This window comes from Xenopus tropicalis, chromosome 1 (genome assembly GCF_000004195.4).
Source record: "Xenopus tropicalis strain Nigerian chromosome 1, UCB_Xtro_10.0, whole genome shotgun sequence".
Taxonomy (NCBI): domain Eukaryota; kingdom Metazoa; phylum Chordata; class Amphibia; order Anura; family Pipidae; genus Xenopus; species Xenopus tropicalis.
In genome coordinates, this window is record NC_030677.2 from 31,322,021 (window position 1) to 31,346,623 (window position 24,603).

The 24,603-nt window shown below is 39.6% G+C and overlaps 1 protein-coding gene across 1 annotated transcript in view; it reads right to left on the reverse strand.

Moving 5' to 3' along the window:
* Positions 1–274: 274 nt before the first annotated feature.
* LOC116411744 overlaps positions 275–24,603 on the reverse strand; it is a 58,649-nt gene continuing 34,320 nt past the window's right edge. Inside the window, exon 5 of the mRNA XM_031904585.1 lies at positions 275–393. Within this exon, the coding sequence (XP_031760445.1) occupies positions 285–393 (109 nt within the window). The 3' untranslated portion in view covers positions 275–284. The remainder of the gene's footprint in view (positions 394–24,603) is intronic.

Below are 24,603 nucleotides of genomic sequence, written 5' to 3' on the forward strand. Positions count from 1 at the left end.
GAAAGAAACACTAATACTACACCATGTACACATTGTGGAGTTTAACCTGAAACCACTTCACTTCTTTGCATTTTTGGGTTGAATTTCACACTGTGTGTGCCCAGACAGGTGTATTTCATCCATATTATTACTGATTACACACACAGGTCAGTTTGGTGCACTATTGGTCTTTTTCCTGCCAGTGGGAAAAAAGTGGCATGTGTGATATAGCCCTAAGGGGAGATTACATGAGACAACAACTGTACGGAAGAAGATAAACATAAAATACCTGAAATCAGATTTGTTTAATTGATTTTATTCAGTTTAAGATTAACTCTTATAATGGTATTCCTCCTGTTGGCTCTGAGCAATCTCCACACCAGTATCATGCAGAACTGCTTGATCAAGGAGTACCTGTAACATAAAAAGGCAAGCTTATGTAAGCCTAGATGAAGGCATTATGAAGAACAAAATAATGTTGAAAAAAACCTTCAGTTTTATGTTAATAGCCACATATGTTACTCTACTATATACTATACTATAACATCAAAAAAATGTCCGGCCCTAGCCTTAAACTGGCTTATACTCTGGCCAATATTAGATGTCCACTCAGCCCCTTCTAAGTTGGAAGTTTATTGGCCCATGTGTGAGACCGAATCCCACCTTTCTGACTAATATCTGGCCGGTGACTTGCACGTCAGGCAGGTTTCAAAATCTCATTGAAAAACTGGAAAGCTAAGGGCAGTTTCAGCAGTCCTCTCACAGCTGGTCTGCACGGAACCCTGTTCTGATGTGATCACTGACCCATAGGCCATATATGTGTCCAAACTGAAGGCTCACTCACCAAACAAGTATACCTAATCCGATTTCTACGTGTTATCAATCTGTCTCCATGTCAGTTAATTAAAATCTAGGACAGAGTTTAATAGCATTTGGTACTTTCAGAAAAGGACCCATATTTGGGATTAGGACAAGATTGTTAGAGGGCATGTTTGATGACTAAAGGGGGCCGATACATGAACAGATATTGGATGCCTATTCGGCCTGTATTAACGGAATTAGCTCTCGAACATCGTATCTATAGGAACAGAGCAAATGCTCTCCTGACTGATTTTTGTCTGGACTCATTTAGCTATTGACTAGGCTAGGTGAAACATTTCACAAGTTGAGGAACTCTATGGACATAATCCACTGTTGATTGCTTAGTGCTGGTTCCTCACGTGATTCAATCACTGGCCAAAGCATTATGGCCAAAAATTCAGAAAAGCAACATCTGAAAAGTCATACCAGGAAAGGTCCCCTTGCCATGCATCATGGCCAGAAGAGAAGATCCTTATGCACACTTCTAGCTGATTTTGTCAACAGAAAATGCAAAGTAAGTGAAAATTAAAAAAAAAAGGGCGAGAGGTCAGTAAAACAGTAGCTGTGTTTTATAAGCCCAGGAAAGATATACTGCTTGTTGAGTAAATCATATTGATTTTCTGCATGTCTTCTAAAGCTATAGCTATATACAGAACTACAGCTGGAGCATATGGCATGCATAGTACAAAAGGCGCAACGTACCCCAGCATTCACTTCCAAAGAAAAAGGTGTTCTATAAATAAAGTCTGCTCCATCTTAATTTAAAAGAATATTCAGTGAGAACCAAGGAGACAGTAAAGCCAATAATAAATATATACAGAAGAGAACCTCAAAGTAAATGCAAAGGGCAAATCGTTTTTTAACAATACATCTACGACAGTTTAAAGGGTTTTACATGGTTTTACTTTGTAGTATACAGAGGATCTCTAATACATGGTCATTGTTTATGGTAAAACATATTTGTTAAAATGTTATATCCACATTTTTAACACAGTGTAATAAAGGGGGTGAACCTTTATTAATATTAATAATTTGTATTAATTGACAAAGACATTGTACCTTGAACATTGGACAATAGCCATCCCAAAATCTGCTGCTTTTACTGGACTTGATTCATATGTCAAAGCAGATGTATATATTGTAAATCATTATAAAATCAATAGAAAATCCACCGTGCCACACACAGTTATGACCCCTTCATTCCCCTGCCCAACATTTTGCCAACCCTACATCTCATATAAAAATAACATTTTCCATTCCTAGTCTTCCTGTGATCAGCGTATTCCTTGTAATTAATTGTTGTAGCCAAAAGGTTAACAATTAATGTTCATGCCACTCACTAGAGGCAATAATGGAACTTGCAATTGCTGCTGGGTGAGTTCTATCATGACAGACTAAAACTAATTACAGATTAAGACCACAGTGCTTTTTTCTTTGCAATACTTGTGGTTTAAATTTGAATTCCTACAAATGAGGCCATTTACTGGTGCCACTAGTATCATTTTACAATCTCTATTTTTGAAGAAAATTGCCATCGTAAGATTTTTTTGTATATATAAAGCCTGGTTGATGTACCCAGGCTGGTGATATAAATGTGATAACGATTTTATAATGCAGCCTGTGTGCATAGTACTCCACTCAATGGTGCCCTCTTGTGCATCTATGAATATTTAAACCTTTTATAGATACTGAGGCACTTTGTATAATCATTGCTCCCATAAGAATACATGCACAGATTGAAAGGATAAATTAAAGATAAAATGCAGCAGTCCAGAGGGAGAAATGCCTCCCAGACATAGAATGGGACCTAAATGAGGAAGGAACGGAGACCAATTTATAAAGAATGGTAGGAAAGTGGAAGGGAAACATTTTGGAAGAGAGAAAAAATATGCTAAGGAAGGAAAAGCAGCCTTAGACCAATAGGACAAGGGCACAAATAATAAAACAGTGAGAAGTAAAGATGGAAAGGGAAAATAAAGAGCAGATGAAAAGGCTATGGCAAAGAGAGAGACAGAGAGAAAGAGAACTCTGATGAAGAAGTAATGGGAACTATGAACCTGTAGGTTGTGACTAATGCTTGACAATGCCAAAAACATTCAGCAATGAGGGACTCATTTATGAAATCTCATACAATATGGAGTCATAAACGACTCACCAAGGTGTCTATGATCTTTAATATTTTCACATACTTATGAAAGGGTCTTACATTTTTTAATTGACTTTTAGAATATTATAGATAGACATAAACCCAGGAACCTTTCAACTTGTCTTCTTTATTTATTTCCTATGTTGTTTTTTTCCAGTCTGCAAATAAAAAAACGCCATCTGGCTGTCAGGGTCAGTGACCCCATCCACCAATAAATAGAATGACTGTGAGGCTTCAATTTTATTGTTATTCTTATTTTTTTACTGCTCACCTTTCTTTTAAGTTTCTCCATTCTCATTACCAGACTGTTGCCTGGGGGTAAATGGCAGAACAAACACAAAAATATTTAAAAAAAAAAAAAATACACACAAAAAGCAAAAAATGAAGAATTGTCTTTAAAGGTGGAGTGCACTTTAAAATATGTTATAACATTTATTACTAATAAAATGTCTAAATATTTATAAGGTACCAGTAAAGCAACAAATTGTGGACACGTTTACTGATTTATTAATATGACATGCAATAAATCACATATACACACAATTCCAGCCTTGGCCTATTTTTCAATGGATTCCTTTGAGGACAGACTAGTGTCAAGCATTAAACGGCCTCCTGTTACTACACATTGTTATTGACCAAAGCTGCATAAATTTGCTTCTGTGGAAGAGACGTCCTCTTGGGTGTGGTGTTGGCACAGCTGGATAGTTGGACCCTTGCCATGGCGTTGTGTCTCTGGCTCTGCTTAAGACTGTTAAGAGCTGACTCGGGTTTGGTCAAAGCTCAAAGTGACTGTTCTAATGGTTGGTGTAAACTAGTTGCCTGCCATCATGTGCCCACGAAAGTTGCTTTGTGGGTGGCCACCATGTCAGACAGTCTATACTGGTATTTATTCTTAGGCAGTCAATCCAAGACAAGCAGCACAGATACTGCACAGATGGATATTTTGAGTTATAATATATGTCAGGGATCCCCAACCTTTCTTACTCGTGAGCCACAATCAAATGTAAAAAGACTTGGAGAGCAACACAAGCACCATAAAAGTTCATGGAGGAGCCAAATAAGGGCTAAGATTGGCTATTAGGGGCCTCTATGCACACTATCAGCTTACAGGAGGGTTTATTTGGTAGGAAATCTTGTTTTTATTCAACCAAAACTTGCCCCCAAGTCAGGAATTCAAAAATAACTACCTGGTTTGGGGGCACTGAGAGCAACACCCAAGGGGTTGGGGAGCAACATGTTGCCCTTGAGCCACTGGTTGGGGATCACTGATATATGTAAACTGTTTCACCAGGTCACAATTAGTCAGTTTGTATGATACTCATAACCTATACTGAGATAATAATGGGTTTGCTTCAAATACTAGATAAGGTCCATCATTTCCAGTTTATATATATTGGAGTATGATAACAACTGCATAATCCACAAGAGTAACAAAGTAATAAAGGACTTGAGGGGGGTAAAGTTTTTCATCTTGATGGATATCTAACCTTCTGGTTGAGTGTAATTTAGGACTGCACGATGACACACTGATTTGCTATCCGGTGAAATCCATCTCTTCATAATTTAGTTTTATTTATGAGTGTTGCGAAAACAACAGCTATTTAGGTCTCGCAAAGGTTGGCGTTCAAGTGACACTGGGGGCTGAAATCTCCTATCAGGCCCTACCTAATATGGAAATGTCATGAACGCTCTCACTGACACCATAAACATGCGCTCACGTGATTTCAAATGTCACCAGAATCAAGTTGCTCCTCATTGCAAAACCTTTAAAGGTCTAGAAGATATCAAACGAGGCCGGCAACCAGAGGAACCCCTATATCAGTAAAGGGTGAGGACAACTTTCTTAACTCCTCATCGTAAGTGTTACTTGAATTTAGCACGGCAAGCAGAGGAATGGCTGAAGGCACATGAGTAGTACAGGAATAGCTACATGGTCTTACATGCTTAGATAGGGTTTGTGCCAACTCTTTGTCATTTACTGCCTGGAGGAAGTTAATAGTTGTATTTGATTTTGCTTTCTTTGCTTGTTATATAGTAAATAGTACTCTTTCTAGGATGGTAACAGACATTTTTGTGATAAATTCTGGACTTGTAAACAATCCTGGCAAATGTAAGCATCAATAATGCACCATTTTTAAAAATACATTTCTAATAAAGGTTTTAGGCTTGTCTATCTATCTGCCTGTCTGACTAAATGTCTAGTTGTCTAAGTCTGATATCTCTGCTTGTCTCTCTATCTCCCTATCTATATCTCTGCACATCTCTCTATGTCACTTTCCATATCTATCTTGCTATTCCTATTAACTGTTTGTTTTTTAGTTTAAAAGATCTCTAAAAACACCTGCCCAGTGCCACCTCCCACCCCCAACATCATTTGATATCTACAAAGCATTACACAGATATGAACTTTGAAAACAATTACTTCTTTATATAGATTTTCTTGCTGAATTACAAAAGGTTATGACCATGTTAATGAAATTCTCCATTCTAAAGTAAATGTATTGTGGAGAGAAGAAGACCATCTATCATTCTTTATGACAATTTAGTCACTGGAGGTCACAGTTTGACTAGAGATTATGGATAAAGTTTAAACTGGCTACTCAATTGAGGACAATAATGGCTACTCCCACTCATATTACACAGAGAGAACTATGCACCTAAATAAGCTTAGCTGCAGGAATAACATCTGCCAATATGTTTTCCTAAACATTTACTGAAAAATAAAATAAAAGTCAATAGGGTTTAGTTTACTTAATAGCTCAAATATAAAATTGTAAAAGGCTACTGAACACAGGAATGATAGGAACAGCAACCTAACTTGCCCAGACACATTACATTTTATTTAATTGCTACATTGTAATACTATATGCACAATTATATGCAACCCATCATACTTTGTACGGCAAAAGTTAGCAGGGATTTCGCTGGTGGACGCTGTAGTCACGAGTGGTAGCTGGGACCTCCCTGCTTTATTCTATTTTTTTTTTTTTTCTTTAAAAGATCAAGTAACACCAGGAAATTAAAAAAAAACTATGCACCTTTACCTGTGACATGCACACTTTCAAAAATGTCAGTATTATTTCTAGAAAGCATCATATCCAGTGGTTCCCAGCCAATATTGGCTGCCATCTTAGCCTCCTGTCCAAGTCAACTTTGTATTGTACTCTGTATGGAGCCAGAACAATGACCTTTGAAGTCAATATCTAAACATGGCTCACTCTGTTATTGATCAGGAAGGCTGGAAATACTTGGACAAGGACCATATCAGACTTTGGGTGTTGGCCTTATCTAATAAGTCTGCATTTGATTGCCACTGTGATGCAAACACTGATTAAGTGCCAAACAGTCACATAAGACTGATATGGTCCACAACTTGTCCGGCCAAATGCTGCAAAGATGCTAAATAAATAGGATGTCTCCATGTATGGGCAGCTTTAAAGGAGAATGCAAGTTAAAATGTAAAAAGCATACTGCCCAATAGTCCTCCTATTGTTTAGTAAAAACGCCACACTTTTGGCTCACCTAATCAAATATTTACTCAGTCACACTTACTTCACATTTTCTAGAACAGGCAGCCATCTCTAAAAAGGTATTCTCCCTTCCTTTCCCTCCTTGCTTCATACTGCACATGTGTTTCATTCCCTCCCCCCCTCCCCTCTGCCAGATCCGCTTCTGATTGGCTGGTGGGCATGTGTAGCTCAGAACAGGAGACAGGATCAAGTTACACACATGCTCAGAGAATAGGAAGGCTGCCGCTGGCACCTACAGGAAGGGGAGAGAGATTTCAGTGATGTCACTGTAGGCTTCACACTGCTGTAGGCTGCCAGCACCATATCTCAGAGAAGCAAGCAGGGATCTGGGAATTTAGATATGCAGTAAGTACTTAAAAAGAATGCCTTTAGACTTACTTCTAATTTATATTAACCTTTCCTTGTCCTTTAAGCTACTTGATCACAATAAACTGGGTAAGCCTTTAATCTGATAAAAGGCATTAGTGGACACCAAACCTGATACCAAACACCTTACAACAGGGATCCCCAAGTTTTTTTACTTGTGAGCCACTAGCAGATGTAAAAAGTGTTGGGGAGCCACACAAGCATTAAACAGTTCTTTGGCGATGCCAAATAAGGGCTGTGATTGGCTATTTGGTAGCCCCGTGGGGACTGCTAGACTGCAGGAGGCTCTGCTTGGAGTAAAACTGTGCCTCTGTGCTCCCAAAACTTGTCCCCAGGGCTGTGGAGTCGGTAGATAAATTCTCTGACTCCGACTCCTCAGTTTCTGATACTTCCGACTCCGACTCCTCTGTTTTTAATATGCTAATGTATTTTATACATTCATACAGTCAATGAAAAGCATGCTTCATGGTCATTCAACGTGTTCGTTTATGCACTACGTGCATTGGGCTTTATTCTTATAGCAGAGAAGTCATTAATTATGACTGTTTGTGAATTGGGACATTTAAACTTGCTTTATTTGTTTTTTTTATTCCCATTTAAATTTAGTAGGAGTCGGAGTCGGTTCATTTTTTGCCGACTCCGACTCCCACTCCAGGTACCCAAAATTGCCTCCAACTCCGACTCCTCGACTCCGACTCCACAGCCCTGCTTGTCCCCAAGCCATAATTGTAAAAATGGCACCTACTTTGAGGCCACTGGGAGCAACATCCAAGGGGGTGGTGAGCAACATGGTGCTCATGAGCTGCTGGTTGGGGATCACTGCTTTACAATCATAAAACAGAATCTTAAAGAATATGCTGCATGTACTGCATAGGAATAACTGGTATGTCATTGGTATGACAGTATGTCTGGCCCACAGCGCTCCTGCATTATCCTGAACCTTAATTAATCAACTGGCATAAAGGACAAAGCGCTGAGAAGATACTGCCACGGAAACTTGCTCTTCCATAAAAATCCAATGCTATACTGCAAGAATAAAGCCTGTGTTTAAAGGTAATTGGGATTTTTTTTTTCTAAATCAATGCTAGTTTCCCTTTAGACTTATCTGCCCATCACAAGAGGCTAAATTGAAAAGAGAAGGCTGTGATTAAAAGGAAGCCAAACATTCTAAAGACAGCAAATTACCACCTTTAAATGAGACACTCGTTACATCCATTATCTGTTTAACGTTCCACAGTAAAGTAATGCTTAGGAGGGTGTTTTAAAGCTTGTCCACTTGAATATAAAAGTAAATTGTTCCCCCTTGTGTTTTTCTGCTGCCTTCATTAAATATATAAACAAAAAATGCACGAGGCGTCACAGTTTCACGGGATACAAATAAGTAACATTGATAATGCAATGGGGATCGGAGGAAAAAAAGCAACAAAATCGATAGGCTACTCTTTTATTCTACAAATTGCTTTCTACTTTTGGGATATGTTGTTTTTTTTAATCCATAAATGCATTAGTGTACTGAAATAAAATATATGTCAGCTACTTTGCATGTGGCCCTCAGAAGGATTAAAGGCAGAGTAATTGGCTGTCATTTCTATATGGGCACCAAGGGCCTGTGTTTAGGGGGATGTTTTTAGGCTGTTATAGAAAGGTAAGTACAGGTATGGGACCTGTTATCCAAAATGCTCAGGACCTGGGGTTTTCCAGATAAGGGATAATTCTGTCATTTGGATCTCCATAACTGCAAAAAATATTTTTTTTATTTAATAAACCCAATAGGACTGTTCTGCCACAATAAGGATTAATTATATCTTAGTTGGAATCAAGTACAGGTACTGTTTTATTATTACAGAGAAAAAGGAATCATTTAACCATTAAATAAACCCAATAGGGTTGTTCTGCCCCCAATAAGGGGTAATTATATCTTAGTTGGGATCAAGTACAGGTACTGTTTTATTATTACAGAGAAAAGGGAATCATTTAACCATTAAATAAACCCAATAGGGTTGTTCTGCCCCAATAAGGGGTAATTATATCTTAGTTGGGATCAAGTACAGGTACTGTTTTATTATTACAGAGAAAAGGGAATCATTTAACCATGAAATAAACCCAATAGGACTGTTCTGCCCCCAATAAGGGGTAATTATATCTTAGTTGGGATCAAGTACAGGTACTGTTTTATTATTACAGAGAAAAGGGAATCATTTAACCATGAAATAAACCCAATAGGACTGTTCTGCCCCCAATAAGGGGTAATAATATCTTAGTTGGGATCAAGTACAGGTACTGTTTTATTATTACAGAGAAAAGGGAATCATTTAACCATTAAATAAACCCAATAGGGCTGTTCTGCCCCAATAAGGATTAATTATATCTTAGTTGGGATCAAGTACAGGTACTGTTTTATTATTACAGACAAAAGGGAATTATTTAACCATTATATAAACCCAATAGGGCTGTTCTGCCCCCAATAAGGGGTAATTATATCTTAGTTGGGATCAAGTACAGGTACTGTTTTATTATTACAGAGAAAAAGGAAATCATCTTTAAAAATTAGAATTATTTGCTTATAATGGAGTCTATGGGAGATGGCCTTTCCGTAATTCTGTACTTTCTGGAGAACGGGTTTCCCATACCTGTATCAAAAATTCAAATAAAATATCATACAGGTAAACCTGAAGAGGAGCCTGTGAACATTGGACAAAACCCCTGAACACACACAATGAGTTCATGACAAACTTTACACAGGCTATGTGTGCCAGTATACCTTTTCTACTAAGGTGTTGTGCGAACCCCCCCACGTGCTGTGCAACAAGGTACATTCCATGCCAGACCTGGATATGCTTGTGGCACTTCAACGAGAACCAGAATAGATAAGCAAAAAAAATCACAAAACATTAAAACAGAAAAAATGCCAAATTTTTTTAATTTCTTTGAAAATCTCTCTATACAACATAATAAGATTGAATAATAAGATTGAATTATAAGGTGAATTACTTGTGTTTGCATATGAGCATATCCCAGCCCTGTAATTAAGTTCCCATAGGGAGATGTCACACAGAGAAATGAGTTGCTTCTACTCTAGTTGCCTAGAAATATAATTCCTTGTTCCTACAGGACAAATAGCCTATTAACCCTCATCTGTAAGAGAGAGCTAGAGAGTGGGTCGAGAGAAGATCGAGAAAGGGAAGCGGTGGGATCAGGGCGTGTCAAGGGCTTAGGGGGGCAGACCAGAGCCTAAATTTAAGGATATTACAAATTTACGAGCAACTACATTGACGGTAAATTTGTAATTCCTGTCCAGACCTTGGCAGGTATTTTTAGAAGCTAGGCTGGCTTTGTTGTGGGGATCCTTACAGCATGGATTAAATGCTAGTGTTTTACATTAATGCTATCACTGTTTAATAAGCCATCAATGGCCCTTTAGGTAATTTACTTTCCTAGAGCAACGCTCCATTTTAATTGCCTATTGAACAAGCAGATGATAGGAGGCACTGTAAAACAGCAAAAATAAAAGAAGCCAATTACAATGCTTGAGGGGTCTCCTGAAATATATAGATGTTTTAGCAGACCCCCTTATTCCCACTGTCTTGATGTTATCATTATGTGTTTTCAATTTATTATTGTCATAATAATCATACTTTATGTTATGTTTTATATTTAACTAGCAACTGTCACCACTTAATTTATTTAACCTTCATCATATATTCCCCTTTCTTTACCCTCATACTGTCTATTCCTTTATACTCTTATATTGGACTTATATTGCAGTGACGCCCACAGTAACCTACAGCACTTATATTCTCCTATTCGTGTCTGTAAGTTACCCTCCCATCTAGACTGTAAGCTCTATGGGGCAGGATACCTCTTGTCGCTCTGATTCTTAACATATTGCAACTGTATCTTGTATTTATTTGTATTTATTGTTATAATTTGTATTTATCTATTATTATTTTAATAGCCCCCTGTTTGTATTAATCTATTCTACTGTACAGCGCTGTGTACACAAGTAGCACTTTATAAATAAAGTTATACATACTGTATATACTCGAGTATAAGCCTAGTTTTTCAGCACCCAAAATGTGCTGAAAAAGTCACCCTTGGCTTATACTCGAGTCGGGTGCCATGGGTCCCTCCAGACTAGCACCCTCTCTCCTTTGTGTGCAAATTAGGCCACCTGCAACCAGACCCTCCAGTGCCTGTTGTTTTTGTTGACCCTCTTCTCCGCTTACAAAGCTAGTTTACTGTTTTTCTTTGAAATAAATATTGAAAAACACATACCCCACTGATGCCTCAATTAATGTAATTTTATTAGTATTTATTTTGATTATTAAAACTTAGCAGTAGCTGCTGCATTTCCCACCCTAGGTTTGTACTCGAGTCGATACGTTTTTCCAGTTTTCTTAGGTAAAATGAGGTACCTCGGCTTATATTCGGATCGGCTTATACTCGAGTATATATGGTACATACATACATACTGTACCACGTATGCATCAGCCTGGGGGTACTGAAGCAAGAAGAAGTAGGAAGAAGAGGATCGCCCAGGCTGACACAGTTAGGGGGGGTGCCTAACATTTGGCACCTACCCAGTGATTACAATTACCTAATTCCTTCCTCTTTAATGGGCTGCCAACATGGGCTTCTAAGACTATATAGAATAGCAATTAGGGATTCCCCCAAATCTGTCCCTGTCTGGCCTTATGTCTGGGTCCCCCAACCAAGGCTCTGAGCCCTGCTAGGGGAGCAAGCCCCACAGATTGGAAACCACAGCCCTAGGGTATTGCCTACTTATTTGCTATACTCCATATTTGCTCTCCTGTTTTAGGGACATGTTTATTACAGTGTGTAAGCCAACATCAATCACCAGTAGCAACAACCCATAGCAACAATCAGCAGTTAGAACTGAGCGGACAAAAGAAAACCAAAAGATCTGATCTGGTTGCTATGGGCAACATCACCGGTGATGCTGGCTTACACTCTTTAATAAATATGCCCCTACTATGTACTACCTTCTGTTGTCTTGTTTGCCCATTTATATAAATGGGCAGATTTACTTACTGATTTTTATGGCAACTCTGCTGGTGATTGTTGGTATATGAGAATTCTTAGTTTGTTGAGTGTTCTTAAAGGAACAGTAATACCAAAATATGAAAGTGTATCAAAGTAATTAAATTATAATGTACTGCTACCCTGCACTGGTAAAAGTTGAGTGTTTGCTTTAGAAACAGTATTATAGTTTATATAAACACACTGTGGTGTAGCTATGGGAGTAGCTATTCAAACTAAAACATGGCTAAACTGCATAGGTTAACTAGCGCATAACAGATGCTCTGTAAGACACCATAGTATTCTACAGAGCATATCTGTTATCTGCTATGTAACCTGTGCCTTTTCTCCTTTTTCCAGCTTGAATGGCTGCCCCCATGGCTACACAGCAGCTTATTTATATAAACTACATTAGTCCTTCTGAAGCCAATAGACCCATTTTACCAGTGTTATTGTTTCTTTAATAAATGAAGGCCAGGATGATGATAGAAGGAGGGGGAGCAATTAGAAAAGATGGTGGGTAGGGGTTGGTAAATTACAAAAGGCCCAGTAACAAAGTTTTGTTCAGGATTCAGAGTACTGAAACCCAGACAGGCAGTTTTTTACTAGACAGCCCAACAGGGCCGGAACTAGGGGTAGGCAGAAGAGGCAGCTGCCTAGGGCGCAACAACTCGGGGGCGACAGACAGGAGCCTCTCCTGCCTACCCCTAGCTCCTCTTTCATTGCCCCCACCTCTTGTCATTACACAGTGGGAGCAATGAAGTATCGCGTAGCTTCCGCAGCCCCCCCCCCAAGTGCGCATGCATGCTAAAACGCGAAGGGGGAAAGGTGCAGGGGCGAGGTGGCCGACCGAATTGCCTAGGGCCCGCCCCTGCAGCCCAAGTGGCAACCCCACCTTCAGTACTCTTCCCAGATTACTTGCATCTTGTGGTCATTTTGGGGGCAGAATTAAGCTGCACGGAAAGTAAGTCTCACAATATAGTGGTTTCCTTTAAAGGAGACGGAAAGGTACAATCACACCTTTCCTCCTCCTTTAATCCCACTACAGAGGATGATGTGGGTGGGAATACAAAGTACAAATGGATGCCCATGTCTATATGAGGGTGTGGTTTAAAGGGGTGTGGTAAAAGGGTGTGGTCTGCCACAGAAATATTTTTATCCATCCCCTGATTTCCCTTTCAGAACCTGGTAAGCATACTCCTGCTATTCTTTACTTTATTTATCAATACTTTCAAATATATACATATACAAGTATCTGCGGCCAGTATGTAACATAGATATGCTTGAAGGATCGGCGCATAACGAAACCTGATGGAAACCCAAATTGTGTTAGCTTGCTCCCTAAATGTGCATTCGCAGTAATTCAGCATCTCCGACAAGCCTCCCTTTCTGCATACAGATGACTCTGCCCAATGTATTAGAAGATGTTATAGCTTTGCAGTGCCGAGACTCTCCGCTGGGACCTGACTGACGATTACCACTTTATTTTACTTACGCCATGATCAAATAAGACAAAGCACAGGCAGGATGTGAATTCTATGTTTCAGTGTTATTTATGCATGGCCGGTGCTGCTGTCTATGTTTTTATGTTATGCAGCTGAAATGCATTATTAATACAAATAATACCACTTTATATATATGCTGCAAATGAAAATTGCCATAAAATACCCAGGCAAGCAATATGGCAACATTAAATGTAAATATACAGAGACAGAATATACAAACATAAGCCCTGTAATTGCAGTTTACTGTGTGGGGAAATAAATAGAAGATATACAAAGGCAACATTCATATTTCCTTTATAAAGTGAACAAACAGCTGAGGATGACTATGGTAAATATAAAAAAATTCTCATTGCCAAACTAAACTCTAAAAAGAAAATGGATAAAAATGCCATATTTTATATACTGTACTTACGGTACCAGCCCAAAGGTTCAGCATCTCAATAGCAGCAATGATCCAGGCATTTGAACTTATCACAGGAGCTCCCCATCTTGGAAAATGTCTGCGACACTGCACATGCTCAGTGTGCTCTGGGCGGCTGTTGCGAAGCTAAGTTGGAAAGTTGGCTACCATAGTCCCATCAGTTCTACCAAATTTGCAGTTCAGGCACTAAAGAGGCAGTAGCCAATCTGCAAATCTTAATGTGGTGATACATGTTTATGGCCAAACTGGGAAACTCTTTGCCTAATTTATATACCCAGGATGATTGGAACTTTTTGAATTAAATGCAACAATCAGATCACATTAGGGGCCTATTCAGACTCATTAGATGAGAACTAAAACCAGGGACCAATGTAGTTCATGGCCAATAGGATTTCACCCAAAAGGCATTAGGCAGTGCCCCAGGGGAGGCCCTTTTTGTCCTTTTGTTTTTGTCCTGTACACAGCCAATATGTTGTGTTGATTACCAGTTAGTGACATTTTATGATTCCGTCTGGTCATTAATTGGTGGTCAACACAACTTATTGACCTACGAAAAGTACCAAAACCATGTGGTTCTATGATGAACTTTGCATTACATGTGAGCCCTAGGGGTTGTTATTGCAGCTTCAGTCATTAGCCATGCTGTGGGGTGAAGGGGGCCAAGTATCTACTATACCTGGCTCAGTTTAGCTCCCCTTTAGTTCAGAAATGACTACTTCCCACAGGGTTGAACTGGGGTGTAGGGGGTCCACTGGGGTTGCCACCCCAGGGGCCCCACTGCCCGCAAACACACCCAAGCATGCATATATGATACTTACCTAGGAGCAATTGGGGGAGGGAGGCGAGTGGGGGAGCACCAGCGTGCATAGGGTCTGGGTCGGCGGGGCCCACCGGGTATTACCTGGTATCCCGCCAGCCCTGTCTGACTCTGACTTGCCACCATAGCTAAATACACCCAATGGATGAGTTCTGCATCAAGTACATGATGGTACCAAAACAAACGATCTCTTAACATTCATTTAAAAAAATCAAACTGTTGAAATGGCCAAACAACACTGAACTTTTATATGACTCTGCATTTCTGTTACTTCTGTATTTCCTGCATAAATGTCCTAAAGAGTGAGAAAAGAAAGCAAAGGAGAAAAGGGTCCTTTCTGTATGTCATTAATCTCCTTCCAAAACACTGTACCTGCCCTCCACTGTATTGCCTGATGTATTTATATTAATCGCTTTCTGTCAAACATCTATTGGAATGTTCCATCTCACTATCTATAAAGCGATTAATAAAGTAAAATGCAGACGGTAGCAGTCTGGTGATAGAATGTTATGCCCCAAATACTTTAGACTGTACTAAACAGCATGGCCTACTTTTAGCAAATACTGAGAAACTTGCAGAAAAAAAACCTCGCAGCTTTGTATGGTCCCTATGTTGTCTTATTTTTAAAGAAAAATGAAAGAGTCAAAGGAAAGGAAATTCCATACAAAAGACCTTACAGTATATACTTGCTTAGCTGAAAACATGAATCTTAGCTGAATATGCTGCCATATTTGTCCTGTAACTCCAGGCTGATTGAGAAGTCCTATGACAAAAATAACACATTTTTCATGGGGCCTTGGTTGCCATGTCAGTTGCAGTAAGTGGTAGACTTATGGCAGGTAGGGAACTGAAAAGGTTGGCAGATTTATTGCCTGTTTCATTGTAGACTGGCGGTATACTGTCAGCTTAATTGTGATTGGCCAATTATGTATGAATCACAAGTAGCTTACCACTCAGTGTGACAACCTGGCTAGTTTGCCAATATTTAATGAAAAAGACTGAGATCTCATAAGTGACACAAGTCATAATCTCCTGTGGAAAGTTATCCATAAAAACTGTATAGTCACCAAATGTGGACAGAGTGAAGAGTGGATGTTGGGCCATTCTGGGGGAAAATAATATGAATTTTATGTCATAACCTTAGCACAGTAGCCTTCTACTGAGAGAAGTGAACCCAACCAAATGGTATACAATACAGACATCTGGAAATCTTACAAAACTACAGTCTGATAACCCTCCGTTGGCAAGGTAAGAGTCAGATGGCCAGGGAATTATATACCAAAAGAACAGCACACAATGCATCAGTGAAGTATTTAGAGAATTACCAATGGGCTTGAAGATTTCCACCCTTTACTGAGACTTAGCATGACCCATGTTAAATATAAAACACACAGTTTAAATGTCAAATAAAAGGCCAAAGAAGGAAAAAAGGGTTCAGCCTATAAGCCAGGCTGCTACAAGTAAAAGTACAAGGTGTTCCCCTGGGTATCTGGCAATACAATGAATGGAATGGAAATGGCAGGTATCAGAAGACCACATTTCAGCTCTGACTTTTGTCTGGATTTCGAAGCTATTGTGTCCTACTCTTGTCTATTTAGTGTTAAGTCAAAATATTGACTTTGAGAAAGGCTGGTATTCCAGCTGAAACGTCAGTCTTTGTTATTTGCTTCAATAAAATTTTTTGTTTATTATAAGTCCTGTGTGAAGCGGTTCGACTTTACATGAATATCTATGCCTCTATTTTTTGGACTGTACCCAGGCGATGGATCTCTCTTTTTTCGTGAGTGCCTATCTGTTTGGTGTTTACCTATATATATATATATATATATATTAGACCGCTTGGTCCGCACTCCCATTACTCGCTCTCCTCTATACACTGTTGCAGGGTGCTGCACATGGTTGTAACTTGTATTCAATCCAATTAATAATGTGCACTCTTATATCTTTTCAGTTCATTTATTGTTACATTACAAAATTTAAAAACATCACCACCATCATGATGTTTTTAAATTTTGTAATGTAACAATAAATGAACTGAAAGGATATAGGAGTGTGCATAATTAATTGGATTGAGTATATATATATATATATAACAATGGGTAAACAATATAACATGCCCTTTCTGCAAAGGGGACAGACACATGACTGAAGTAGTTCTACAAAAGGATCCAATTTTCTATAACAGAAATGACAATGTTAAGAATAAAAAAGACAAATCAACTGCAGTAAAGTGTGTCTGCTTTTACATTAAACAGATGTTTTCAGTTTAAAGGGATTCTGTCAGAAGAAAATATATTTTTTTTCAAAATGCATCAGTTAATAGAGCTCCTCCAACAGAATCCTGCATTGTAATCCATTTTTCAAAAGAGCAAACAGATTTTGGTTATATTTAATTTTAAAATATGATGGCTAGACATGTTCATAGTTTCACAGGTGCCCACAGCCATGGGACTTGTGATCTACCGTATTTTTCGGACCATAAGACGCACTTTTTTTCCCCCAGAAGTGGGGGGAAAAAGTCCCTGCGTCTTATGGTCCGAATATACTTTAAAAAAATGTTTTTACTTGCCCGTGTGGTCTCCGTGCAGGGCCCTCCTCTATTCACCGGCGCTTAGCTGTGGCGCTGTGCGCATGCACAATGACGCGCATGCCCATACGCATGCGCGTCATTGTGCATGCGCACAGCGCCAGAGCTAAGCGCCGGTGAATAGAGGAGGGCCCTGCACGGAGACCACACGGGCAAGTAAAAACATTTTCTTAAAGTATATCTGTAGGCTATATGCTGGTACAGATGGGGGCAATATGTTGGGTGCTGCTGGTACAGGTGGGGGGCAATATGTTGGGTGCTGCTGGTACAGGTGGGGGGCAATATGTTGGGTGCTGCTGGTACAGCTTCGCTTTTAATGCACATAAAATATTTTAGGACAGTATTTGTTTCAGAATCTTTTTTTCTTCATTTCCCTTCTCTAAAAACTGGTGCGTCTTATGGTCCGGTGCGTCTTATGGTCCGAAAAATACGGTAATAAACTTAAGTCACACTTGACTGCTGTGCTGCAAGTAGGAGTGATATCATCCCTTCCTTTCCCTCCCTCAACAGCTGATCAGCTAAAAATGCTCCCATGTTCCTCACCTAGTGGTAGTTATCAGAATAGCACTCAATAATACAAATCCAAGTCCAGCTCATAACTCCTCCATTTAAATGGTGAAGGAAAAACAACAGGTTATCTGAAAGCTCAGACTCAGGGACAATGCCTAGATGACGCCTACACACCAATATTACAACTAAAAAAATGTGTTCAAAAATAACATTATAAATGGTAGAGTGAATTATTTGCACTGTGAACAGTGCAATATAGAAATAAAAACTAGAAAGGGAAGTTTGGGAACAAACTTCCTGTTGGTTTGAAAAACGCAAAGTCACTGAATGAAATCTGATTGGCTGTTGGCTCCACCCAGTTTTTCTAACCTTGGACCACACTTATATAGTAAAAACCACTGTGCAAAGTTTAGGGACCCTGGTTTTAAAGAAGAAGGAAAGGTAAATACTAAGTAAGCTTTATCAGAAAGGTCTATGTAAATACAGCCATAAGCACTTTGCTGCACTGAGTTCTCTTTCAAAAGAAACACAGGATTTCTTGTCTGTTTGTTTTCTTCTGCCAGAGGCACACAGCTCTCTCCCCTCTCCTGCTCCCCCTCTGTAAAGAATGCTAAGAACTCCCTCCCCCCTCTTAGGAATGTGGATCTTAGCCAATCAGCAGGAAGCTTCCTCATAGTCTTACAAACTGAGCATGTATACTGGTCTGGGTCTTGGTGCAGGAGCGAGGCATTATGGGAATTTTTTTTACACAGCTCATCATTTTTTATTCCTATGAGGCTTCTGATCATCTGAATGGGAGAAATATGGGGAGACTTAAGGGCACTATTAAGAGAACGGAAGGTATGCCTGCAGCTTGAGATTAACTCTTTATTTGCCTTTCCTTCTTGACAATTTAAAATGTCAATCAGTGACATCTGATTGGCGGTTGGTGGCTCCATCCACTTTTTCTAACCTGGAACTGCAGTTACTCAGTGACTAACTGCAAAGTTTAGGGACCCTAGGATCAATAGTTAAAGAATGGCAGCAGTTTAAATTTAACCCAAAAAAAATCAATAGGTGAATTGTGATTGGTAGGTGTGCCCCTTTTTCTAACCTTTAGTCAAAGTCACCCAGTGACAAACTGCATAAATAGTGTGAGAATGACAGCATTTTATAATTAAACCAATGAAATTCAATGGATGAAATTTAATTGGCTGTTAGTGGCCCAACCCACTTTTCCTATTTTTGAACTGCAGTCCCCCAGTGACTAACTCAGGCGTAAAAATTGTGGGACTTTCAGCATTTTAGATTTCACCATTGAAAGTAAATAGGTGAAATGTTATTAGCTGCTGGTGGCTCCGCCCACTTTTTCTAACTTTGAACCGCAAATATCCAGTGACTAGCGCTGCAAAGTTTGGGGACCCCTGGCGTTATTACTGTGAGAATGGCAGCAGGTTTAATACCCTCCACTAAAAATCAAAAGGTAACATCTGATTGGCTGTTGGTGGTTCTGCCCACTTTTTCTAACATTGAACCACAGTTACCTGGTGTCTAACTCTGCAAAGTTTGGGGTTTGGGTTTGGCGTTATTACTGTGAGAATGGCAGCAATTTGAATTTTCAATTGGTAAAATCTGATTGGCTGTTCACAACTCCGCCCATTTTTGTGCATCCAACAATCATCATATTTTTATTCAGGCTGAGCCCATGATGGTGTGATTCAAGTTTGGGGAGTGTAGTCTCAAAGCTGTAAGATTGGCAGCAGTTTCAATTTCCCCATTAAAGTAAATTTGTGAAATTTGATTTGCTGTTGTTGGCCCCTCCCACTTTGGTCAACCAACAAATGTCGCTGTTTCATTCAGGGTGACCCCATGATTATGTTATTCAAGTTTGGGGGGTGTAGCTTCAAAGCTGTAAGAGCGGCAGCAGTTTGAAAATCTTTCCTGTCAAAGTCAATGGGAAAATTGGGGGGTTCGGAGCGGCGCCACAAAAAGACGGGGGCGGGATCACTTAGAAAAGCACAAGCAACCTGCTCCGCTAGAGGGCGAAAAAGTGTGGGGAGTTTGGGTGATGTACCCCTAAAACTGTAGGAGGAGTAGCGTTTAGAAAATAGGGGGCGCTAAGAATAAGAAGATGAAGAAAAAGCGGAAGAATAAGCTGAAGTCGAAGAACAGTATGTTGTGTTTTTCAACCCAACATACAGTAACTATACCATAAAAATGAAGACAAAATCCCTTTAACATTATCTTTAGGGCAGTAATTGGCCCATCGAAGCTCCAGAACATGTGGCATGATTTTGCTGTCTGAATATTCTGCATATTTTACAAGCTTTATTCCCTTCATTTAGACATTTCCCACACAAGCTCTAGCTTAATTCTAATTAATAATACAAGACAATGTATTCCTGCCCGTAACGGGTTTCCAAAGTGCAGCTTATTGATTCCAAAGTGACTTATTTTGCAGCATTTCCGAGCCTCTTTAAAGAATCATCAATAGTTTAACCAAAATCTGATGTTAATGGTCTAAACTAAATTTAGGCAGCGGAGCCGCTGAAGTAAAAGAGGATTTAGTCATTTTTGGCAGCTTTTCATATAGACCCACAAACCTGAAAATTTAATTTACCAGCTTTGCTTAATAATGCCTTTGTTTTGCCCTTTGTACACAACAGTATAAAATCACCTTTACAAAATAACAACATTTCACAGATAAAGAGACAATACATCTCCCTGCTGAACTGTGCTTAGAATAGAGGAATACCTATGTTTTCCTACTGTACAGGCATAGGTACAGACAAAAAATATATGTAGAAGTCTTTCCAGCAAGTATGACTACTTTCAACTGACCATATTGTGTCAAACCACTCCCACTGTGCCAAAAGGCCACACCCACACTGATAAAATATTTAGATTCATGTTACAAAAGAGGGAGGCTATGAGTGACAAAACAAGTTGCTGCGGGGCAGCCTGAGATAAGAATATTGTCTTTGTAAAAACTTTAGGGAAAAAGTAAAATAATTTTACATCCATTCCCTTAATATTTCCAAGATATAGATACAAATGGCAAATACAATATGAAGGGTCAGTCCCTTTACTTACGACAGATACTGATAAAGACGACAGATTTAGCAGAATTAATACAATATAAGAGATTGCTGCATCTTGTCCTTTGAGCAATAAAGGAGAAGGAAAGGTATAAACTAAGTCCTCTATCAAAAGAAACACAGGATTTCTTGTCTCAGAAACAGGCCTTAATTCCCAGGGCCAGAGTCTCTCCTCTCTCCCCTCTCTGCTCCTCCCTTCCCTCTCCTGCTCCCCCCTCCCACCAGAATGCTAAGAACTCCCTCCCCCTCCCTTAGGAATGTGTGATCTGAGCTATAACAGCTAGAGACTGCAGGAAGGAAGCTACCTAAAATGGCAGCTGCTATCTTAAGCAAACAGAGAAAGCTTCTAAAGCTGTTTACTCAGGTATGGTAATGGTTTCTGCAGAATAAATATATTGTTCTAGGTGGCACTAATGTGGCAAATCTATTGGCAGTAACATGCCAAAATGACTTTCCTTCTCCTTTAAAGCTATTTTTATGCAATATAAAACACTAAATTCAAACAGGAGTACGAAAACAGCTTCCATTTTTGTTCCACTTAATCCTCGGTCAAGCTGTGACAGAGAAAGGCCACAAGAGACAACATCAGACAGGATAGAATTGGAAAACGGCAGTGGGTAGAAATAAGTGTTGCAATGAGGGGCAAGATAACATTATTTTATATAGCGTGTGGAGAAAGGCAAAGAGTACAAATAAGACAATGCTGCATTCAAAGTAGTTATTTTTCTGCCATTATATGGGATAAGATTTTTGCCACGGCAACGGCACTTGACAATCATAGTGTTTTAATTTGGTCCTGATGCAGCAACATCTGTTGTAATAAAGGAGGAGGAAGCAAGTGAAAGCGAATGGCACCTAGAAAAATCTAGGGAGTTGCAGAGAATCATTGTGCCCCCATAATTCTAAAGATATCTTACAGCACAGGCTTCTGTTAGTAGATTGTCATGCATCAGTGGGAAAAGCTCCCAAGGTTTCAGAGCAACCACAAACAGCTGGTATAAAAATGTATCCACCGAACAATATACAGATATGTAAAATCTACAAATGGTTGAACTTCAGCCTTAAGAGTATTCCATAAAAATGGAAAACTTGAAGAAACTTGGATATCTTCCTAAAATTCTTGCTAAAATTTGGGCTAGCTAGAGGAGCTAGCCAGTAGCCTTGGTCTCGTGGAAACTGAGCGCCAAGCATATGCAGGTATTGGACTTATCCAGAATGCTCGGAGCCTGGGGATTTTGGAATAAGGGATCTTTCCGTAATTTGTATCTTTATACCTTAAATCTACTGAAAAATCATTTAAGCATTAATTAAACCCAGTAGGATTATTTAGCCTCCATTAAGGATTAAAGGAGAAGGAAAGACATTTTGGCATTTTATTGCCAACAGATTTGTTGCAATAGTGCAAACTAGAATGCTATATTTATTCTGCACAATGCTTTACTATACATGAGTAAACAGCCATTGAAGCTCCCTCAGTTTATTAGATAGCAGCTGCCATTTTAGCTTGGTCTCAGTAACGTGCAGCAGCTCTGGCTGCCGGTAGCTCAGATTACAGCAGAGAGGGGAGGGGGAGGACAGAGAAGGGAGGGTGAGAGAGGGGAGGGGAAGAGAGCAGAAAGTAGTGGGAGGGAGGAGCAATCTGAGCAGGCTTGTGCCGTGCCCTGAAGATTTTTCTGAGATAAGGAAGTCTGACACAGAAGATCATGTATACAGAATAAAAGGAAAGAAATATGGTGTTTCTTTTCACTAAGGACTCTGCAGCGTTTCTGTGAGTGCTTTTGGCTGTATTTACGTAGACCTTTCTGATAAAGCTTACTTAGTTTTTACCTTTCCTTCTCCTTTAATTATATCTTAGTTGGGATTAAGAACAAGGTACTGTTTTATTATTACGAGAGAAAGTATGGAGTCTATAGAAGATGACCTTTCTGTAAATCTGAACTTTCTGGATAATGGTTTCCAGATAATGGATCCCATACCTGTAGTATGAAGACCTGGGAGTGCACATGGTATATCTTCTTGTCTGGGAACTTTAAAGGAGAAGGAAAGGCAAAGTCACTTGGGGGTGCCAAAATGTTAGGCACCCCCAAGTGACTTTAACCGCTTACCCCATACCCCAGGCTGGTGCCCCTGTTAGGAGAAAACAGCACCAGCCCGGGGTACCTGTAGCGATGTGCTTCCTCCTTTGCGATTTGCTGCGCGCGCATGCGCAGTAGAGTGAATAGTGGAACTTAAACATTAAAGTTGGCTTTTCACTCTACCGCGCATGCGCCGACCGCTGGCATTTCAGCCAACGGAAGCAGGAAGGAGGAATCACTCGCTGCAGGTACCCCGGGCTGGTGCTGTTTTCTGCAAACAGGGGCACCGGCCCGGGGTAAAAGGTAGGCGGTTAAAGTCACTTGGGGGTGCCTAACATTTTGGCACCCCCAAGTGACTTTCACTTTATTTCTCCTTTAATCATATATACTGTACATAAATATTATTATTAAATAGTTTGTTTGCCCAATGGTTTCAGACCCGGACTTTTTATTTCTAAAGCATTTCCCCTGTAAATACATTTTTGTGGTTAAACGAGTGATTTGTAGAAGTCGCCTGAATCAGTGGTATTAGTTACTATTCTTTAAACTACCTCCTCTGTGAGTAAATGGTTTTCTTGGGGCAGGTCAGCTTCTTTCTTCATACGATTGTCTACTTAAGCCCCAAACAAACTGCCAAAGCAGGCTAGAGGCTAGCAATACAGCCATCTATCAGGCGCAGAGTATAGGAAAGCAAGATGGATTCACAGCAGTTTAAAGCAGCGGCAGCCTGTTCTTTAAATGAGCACCAACAGCTGGCCTGGCAGCACAGGGTGAAGTTATATGGGGACATACAAAAGCATCCAAGCTCCAATGCGCTGAGATTTTCACTGATGTTGTTAGCATGGGGTCAGTAAATATGCAGAATCTGGGAAGATGGAAATCTAGCCCTCTGTGTTCCTTATCCCAGCTGCCGAGGCTTTCTGCTAAAAGTAGTCTCTAGAATTCAGCATCTGGGCATTTCCGCCAACTGTAACAAATGGGATATTAGTATGGCCACCTGGCCATTAATCAGAATGAATGCAGCTTTCCCTGGTTCATTGCAGATTCTATTTCCTACATGTTTTTAAGCAAATTCAGCAAAAACTCCTGGAAATCAGTTTGGCACTAAAGAGAGGCACGTGGTTGCCGTACAAATTCAAGGACATTTCAGTTTAAAGTGAAGGGGGGACCTTGATGTGTTCAAGTATTCGTTGGGACATATTCTACTTAAAGTGGCAGCAATCTGTGCTTTGAGGTATGGGTGTGCGAAAGGGTTATTCTGGACTTCTCTAGCTCCCAGAGAAGAGCATTTTTACCCAAAAATATAGACTTTTCTGTATAATTTAACATCTATAGTAATGGCAAATATTAAAATACTTCACATGTAACTTGTTAGATGCGATTGGAATCAAAGTGTGATCTGAATCAGATCTTAACAAGATGCAAGAAAGCCGACTGTGAACAGAGCCCCAATCCTACAATAATTGTACAGGTATGGGATCCCTTATCCGGAAACCCATTATCCAGAAAGTCTCCCATAGACTCCATTTTAATCAAATAATTCAGAATTTTAAAACTGATTTCCTTTTTCTTTGTAATAATAAAACAGTAAACGACCCCAACTAATATATAAATAATCCTTATTGGATGCAAAACAATCGTACTGGGTTTAATTAATGGTTTATTGATTTTTTTAGTAGACTTAAGGTA